This window comes from Lycorma delicatula, chromosome 2, assembly GCF_047948215.1.
Source record: "Lycorma delicatula isolate Av1 chromosome 2, ASM4794821v1, whole genome shotgun sequence".
Lineage (NCBI taxonomy): Eukaryota > Metazoa > Arthropoda > Insecta > Hemiptera > Fulgoridae > Lycorma > Lycorma delicatula.
The window spans coordinates 70,569,423-70,576,832 of record NC_134456.1 but is presented as its reverse complement, the minus strand read 5'-3'; the positions used below and the strand labels follow the sequence as shown (position 1 = coordinate 70,576,832).

At 24.8% G+C, this 7,410-nt stretch overlaps 1 protein-coding gene across 8 annotated transcripts in view; it reads right to left on the bottom strand.

Annotated features, from left to right (window-relative positions):
• Positions 1–216: 216 nt before the first annotated feature.
• RhoGEF2 (Rho guanine nucleotide exchange factor 2) overlaps positions 217–7,410 on the bottom strand; it is a 1,010,441-nt gene continuing 1,003,247 nt past the window's right edge. For all 8 annotated transcript variants that reach the window (XM_075355529.1, XM_075355530.1, XM_075355526.1 and 5 more), the window contains one exon: positions 217–5,721. In XM_075355529.1, coding sequence (XP_075211644.1) covers positions 5,614–5,721 — 108 coding nt within the window. In that variant the 3' untranslated portion in view covers positions 217–5,613. The remainder of the gene's footprint in view (positions 5,722–7,410) is intronic.

The following is a 7,410-nucleotide window of genomic DNA, read 5'->3' as shown; positions in this document are numbered from 1 at the left end:
GAATAATAACAAATGTCCTTTAAAAATAACTTATGAAAAGAAAACGGATTTTAAAACAGTATAAGTTCCTCCACAATCAGACAAAAAAAAAAATCCAACTACTTTCAGGATACTATGAATATTAAAACAACATTACTGACCAAAGGGTTAAGACAAAACTGTAAAAATGTTTTTCACAACAGGACCAGGAAAACATTAAAAAATTAATCAACAATTAAAAAAAACCATAAGTTTTTAATGAATTGCTTTGGCATGACAATATTATACTTTTTATGCCTGAAAAGCCTGGTAACTCAATAAAGGCTACCACAATATCAGCAATAATTTATACAGCTAAATAATATTAATGTGAACACTAAATAATGAAATGATTAAAAATACAGAATACTACAAAAACAACATAATCTAATAATTAAAAAGAAACTTTAATTTCAAATCATGCTTTAAAATGTTGATATTTTATGAACCAGTTTATGGTAAAAATTTAAACAAGTTGCGTTCCAGAAAGTAAAAATAATAATTTACCCTGGTCCTTAAACTGTAATATATTCATCAATACATTTACTGTATATATATTTTTGGCACTTTTCAAAAGCTTCAATACTGAAAAAAAGTATATAAAACAATATAAATATTAAACAATACATACTATCACAAATAAATTACAAATCTTACATTTCATACAAGATTTCCCTCTATAAAGCTATAAAAAATATTTCACAAATTTATTTTATAATAGTTATTATGGTATAGTAAATTGCCTAACATCTCATTAGGAGGTCTGATATGTCTTGAAATGCAAAATCAAAGAAAAAACACTGAATACCAGTTATATTAACCATTTCACAACAAAGTAATAACCAACAGTATTAATAAAAAAAAGAATAAAAAGTAACAGCTTTGTGGAAGTTGTTCTTGACAAAAATAAATGTTTCTTCAGTATGCATTCAATTAATATCAAGTTAAATGTAGCGATTTTCATGGGAAAATATTCAATTACTATTTAAGTACACTTATATAAGAATAGTATAATTTTCTAAAAAATATTATAAAACATAGTATGAAATATAACTTTGTTTTAATTAGATTTAAAATAAAATTAGTTATGCGATTCCCAATATTTGAAAAATAAAATATCTTTAAAAAGCAAATCATTAATAACTGAAATAAAATGTTTTTATTTAATTAATTTTATAGTAGCTTATAAACATTTAATAATTAATAAAAACTTTAACTTAAAATAAATATAACAAAAGCAAAACTATCAGAAACAAGTTTAGAGTGGGCAACTGATTTTTAAAAATTATTAAACAAGTTAAGTAATGAGAATAAAGGAGAGTTTGGAGAATACAGGAGAGTTTGAGTTTCACTCAAAGGAAAACTCTTAGGAAATTCCTGGTGCAAGTCTAGAAATGAGATATATATTTGATAATTTTATAGTCTATTAAAAATCAAATGTGCAAACAAGAATAAGATGAACGTGTAACACAAATCATCGAAATATTTTAATTAATGACCACCTTTTTTTTTTAATCATAATATCCTGTAAATTATTACAAATTTTCAAACTTTGTCTAAATGACAATAGCAATATTGATAACAGATTTATAGATTACAGGCAATACAGATAAATAACAACTGACCAAGGTAAACATTTTAGAAATATTTATCAGCAATATTGCAGTTTATTAATATAATAATATTATGTAGAAATATGAATAAAAAGATGATTTATAAAACCTGCAAACAATTATTATTACAAGAATACAACATTTTGTTCCAGTGTTACACAGATAATGACAAGGATGATTCAAATAATGCAGTAAAAATTTAGAAGTTCAGATGATATTTTAGAAGGTACTGTGTAGTATATTACATATATCATTTCCAGCACATTTACAGTTTAAACAAAATTGCTGTTAATATAATGAAAGATTATATATTTATCTAAATATAATAACCCTCACCTTATCAGAATCATGAACTCTTTAATCTCAAAATGTATTCCCAATTAATTCAATTTAGAAGTCAGAAATATAAAAGGAGGTGAATAGACAGTTCTTCATTTTAAAGCAATGCACATTAATAAGGCATTTCCTAGCAAAAATATATAAAAGTATTGTTTCAAAAAGATTAAATTAACATATATAAACTACATGCACAGGCGTAAATCTAAATAGAAAATACTGAGATATATTGTCAGTCTATATCATTATTTTATTCTTTGAAAACTTTCAGAATATAATAAAATAAATCAAACAATTCAATAAATTAAAAAATATTTCATTACTTAAAATATTTACATTAAATTACATCATTTTATAAACTGGTAATATAAACTACAATATATACAAACAGTTTTAAATAAATATAACAAGTTTCATAACATAAATAGTAAATATTTCTTATCAGTAATACAATAGATGTTTAATTACACATCTATAATTTTAGATAAATAACAGGCAAACTATAAACAAAAATCATAAATAAGTTTAACAGATAATTTTGACAGGAAAAAACAAAAATTCTAAAAATAAAAATATAGTATCCTGTGTTTTTTATCACACTCTCACATCCCAGTTTTTTTTTTAGTTATTCCAAAAGCTTAGGTATAATGTTTAGCAAATTTTTACAGAAGGTAAAAATTCAGATGGCTTCACCATCTGAATGCCCATCAACCCACTAATTGTAGTTATAGTTGTGTAAATGAATATTACTACTTATTCACAGTCTGCCCATGTTACTTTAGCCATTTACAGGAAACAGAGTTCATAAATGTAGATGCCTATAAATCATCTGACAACTGGAACTAAAAAAAACAATGTGCTGGAGCTATAATTACATTAAATAATTCAAAAATAAATTTCTGATGGCTCTTTGAGTAATATAATCACAGTAATTTAGTTATATACTTTCAAGTAGTTGGAAATCACATAACTATTTAATATATGTACCTGTTTAATATAAAATTACCTATCTGATAAGTGGAATAAATTTAAATAAAAAAAACCACAGAATTTCATCTAAAACTGTTTTTAGGGAAACAAATAGATAAAGAAAATTTACAAAAAACTAGAGTCGAATGTAAACAAAAGCCTAAGCTAATTTACTTGCGATCAACACAGCTGATTCAATGAAATTGTTACACCTGCTGAAATTATTTAACTACTTTAACAAACTTTCATTAACATTTAATCTTCTATAAAAAAAAATATCTTTAATACATGTTCTTAACAGAATTAATGCAATTTAAGAGATAAAAAGAATGTTATTATTTTCTGTAGTTATTGAGCGATTGATAAGTTATGGATAAATAACAACAGTACCAGTAAACTGGTACATACCATTAAAAAATTATTTGCAGGTAATAAAATTAATTCCTGCACACAAATAAAATTTATATTATTTCATCCTTAAACAAAATAAAAAACTGAATTTTTATTTTATTTCAGTAATAATATAAATGCACTAGATATAAAAATGACACTTATGTAAGTGCTATTTACCAAATCATGTGTCTATTCTAAAGTAAAATTTATAGAATATGTAGCTAAATTTAAATAAAAACCTTTTAGTTATTCTTATACTCAAAAGAACTGGTAACACATAATTTGGGTAGGGTATGCAGTAAATGCTGATATATGAGATGAAATTTTTTATCATGGTAAAAGTGTGCAAGAGTCGTGTAACAGCTAACTACCCCAACTGCATCAATAATCAATGATGCACAATCCAATGAAAACTGCTAAAGCTCATGTTTGTAACATACAAGTAGCCTTAAAAAAAAAAACTTTATTACTGAGCTGTCAACATTCTTCTACATATAACTGCAATATAATGCACTGCATAAATATAACCAAAAATTTTAAAACAATTAATACTGCTGAAATAGCAGTGTAGACCATGTTGGTGACAAAAAGTAAAATTTAAATAATGATTTATATATGGAATTATTACACATTTATTTAAGAGAAAAATAAGTTGACTTAATAATTTTTCAATTCAACAACGCAATTTTAAAAAAAATGTTTAAGATCATAAAACTGTAACAGATGCACATAATTGTGTGTAAATATTTTATTTTAACTTATACAAAAAAAAAGACATTAATAAATACAGTTTTAATATATAAGTTTTAATCGATCAATACATATAGATATTAGCCCATTAAAAATGTAGTAGTATCATATACAACTAATACAAGGCTATAAATAGCATATATCTATAATAAATGCAACAATTGGCATACTTTACACAGAATGATAAGCACATTATATATTTTTGTAATATTTAAATATGTAGCTGTCAAAAGGTGCATTATTTTGAAGAAAAACGAATCAAATTCGTTAGAAAATATATATAAATAAAACTAAAATGAAAACGGCATACTTCCACAATGTATAAAATAAATTAATATAACATCAAGAAAAATATGAACAAATAACATTAGAATAAAAATTTATCAAAAACAACAAATCACTTTGATTATCAATAATATACATATGAGATGATACAGTAACTGTTAATAATAATAGTAATAATAATAATAAATGACGCTAACAAACAAAAACAAAACAAATAATACAAAAGAAAAAAAAAAATATATAAATATACATATTTATTATTAATATTATAATACAATTGAAGCCTGTCTGGAATGCAAGCACCACCACAATGGCTGGAATATTCCAGATTGTTATATTAAGAATATGACTTCCAGTAAACACATAATTTGTTGCTGTTTACATTTTCTTCTTTTTCCAATTAAAAACAGAATAATTCAGTTCCAAGCATACAATAAGTTGGTAACAAACAACAACCTGATTAGTCTTGAGTGTTAGCTAGGCACTAAGACAAGGCATCTTATGAGATTTAAATGTAACAAAAGGATAATGTAAGGTTATTATTAATAATAATAGTAATAATAATAATAGTTATTTTACTTTTAACATTATATGCATATTAAAAAAATAAGAATGGAAGATTAAGACAAAAATAAACACTTAAAACTGTAGGTACCTGTTATCTTTGCATTAATTATGAAATTACTATTATTATTATTATTATTATTATTATTATTATTATTATCATCATTATTACTATGACTATTATTATTACTTTATTTAAAGCATAATGATAAAAAAACCAATATTGTATTACTAATCAATTTACAAGATACTGTAAAACTGATATCTATAATTATTTCTTTTATACAATGCTAAATACAAAGCGTAATGGCAGGTAGCACCAGTTCACTACTTCAATGTTTTATGCATTTTTTTACTTAGTTTGTACAGATGACCAAAGTATCTCAAACCATATACACTATGCATATATTATATACATTATATAATTATTATGATAACCAATATTATTTATTATTACTATTATTATTAGTATAAAATATATTTTAATAGGTTCTTATATAAATATTTTATTTATATGTATATATAAAACCACAATCATTAAATAAATAATCATAATAATGCAGTTACTATGCTTGATCGTTGTCATTGAACAACAAAAACAACACTGAAACTGAACTGGTGAGGTTGGTTGCAGCTTGGTTAAGGCATAGGTAGTGTTCATCACCAAACCCTGCCTTCCCTATGCTCATTCAACAACATCATGTGTATCATCCAGTTGTGCTGTACTGACTGCAGCTACTCCAGCTGCTTCTAAATTGTTCTCAGCTTCACCTGATAATGCATCAACAAATACCTGTAAAAAATGAACATAAAGTCGTTCCGTTAAAGAAGCATAAATACAATACTGTAACATGATAATTTACTAATATCGTTTGGGATATGATATCAACAAAAAGCGAGTTGAATACTCAAACAGCATATTTTGAAGTTACTAATTTTACAAATTAGTCTCTGTAGTCCAGTGTTTAACATTTTTCACTCAGAATTCTTTCGGACAAAATAGATTGACGTGAAATTTGGACAGTAATTAGGGAATAGCTCAAGGAACAAAAGTTATACAGTGCCAATATGTACTTTTAACCTGGGGGTGGATGTCACCCCTTCTTGGGGATGGAAATTATTACATTCAAAATAACTGCAGAAATCGAAGGAGAAGTAAATTCTAAGAAAAAAATGTTCTATAAAAATTTTTTGTAGTCAATACTTTTTGAGTTATTCGTGATTTAAAATGTTGATTTTTCATTAACCATTGAACAATTTTTCACAAATAACTCAAAAACCTTACATTTTATCAAAAAATTATTATTAGAAAAAATGAAGCTTATAAAATAACAAAGATATAGGGTTTTTTTCTATTTCTAAAGATGCAATATGAACCGACTTATGCCTCGTTGAAGAAAATAATTTGTTCACCAAAAACTGAAGTCGAACCTTTCAATGTTAAATAACTGAAAATTTTACAAGTTCTTGAAAAGACCTTTAAAATTAGCTTAGGTTAAAGTCATTAGCATGAAAACTAACAAAGTTATGATGAAAATAAAATGGTTGTCTCGCTTTTTAGAGAAAAAATCAGCAATGAAACAAATGTCTTTTCCACAGGAATTGGAATTGAGCGTAATCCTTTTACAATTTACTTTATTTAAGTACTAACAATATGTTCTAGAAGTCTAACTGGTTTGGAATGCCTAGATTTGAAAAAAATGGTTGATTCAAATTTGAAAAAATGTTTTACAATTTCCTTTTTTTCACAATAATTCAAAAACTAAAGAAAATTTGTAAAAAAATTACAGTACAAAACTTTATTTATTTTTTTTATTTTTATTTCTGGAGAATAAAAATTGATTGAGATATCACTGTTTGCGAGGTATCACAGAAAGAAGTTTGCATTTGAGTGCGAGGACCACCTTCCCCAAGCCCTTTAAACTCAAAAATTTTAAAAATGAAGGGCTCAAAGAATCTGAACTTTACATGCCTTGTAGCCCTTGAAATTACCTACCAAATGATCTGTTGAGTGATTGCATAGTTTAAAAAATAAGGAAGTTATCGTTGAAAAACCAATCACTTTTTTTTTGTGAAATTTTCAAAGCATGTAAATTTTTATATTCTCGACAGTTTTGGAGCACTTATGAATACATGTGAAGAAATATAACTATATCTATATATATATATATATATATATATATAAAAGTTTATCCTCATACACTCATATCTGTATGTATATATACATTTTTATATACAGATGAAAGTATAGGTAGGAGAAGAAAAGTAATAGAGCACATTATAGGCAAACACCTGCTGATGGATGAGAGAACCTTTTGTGCGTAGATGTGTATAGGTATATTGTAAATTTATATATGTGAATGTATATCTCTTTTATATGATGTAGTCAGTAAATTTCTAAAACCGAAAGAATAAACACGTGGTGCACTTTGTTAAAATTACCTTTAAAAAATTATTGAATTAAAGTTATTATTATTATTTT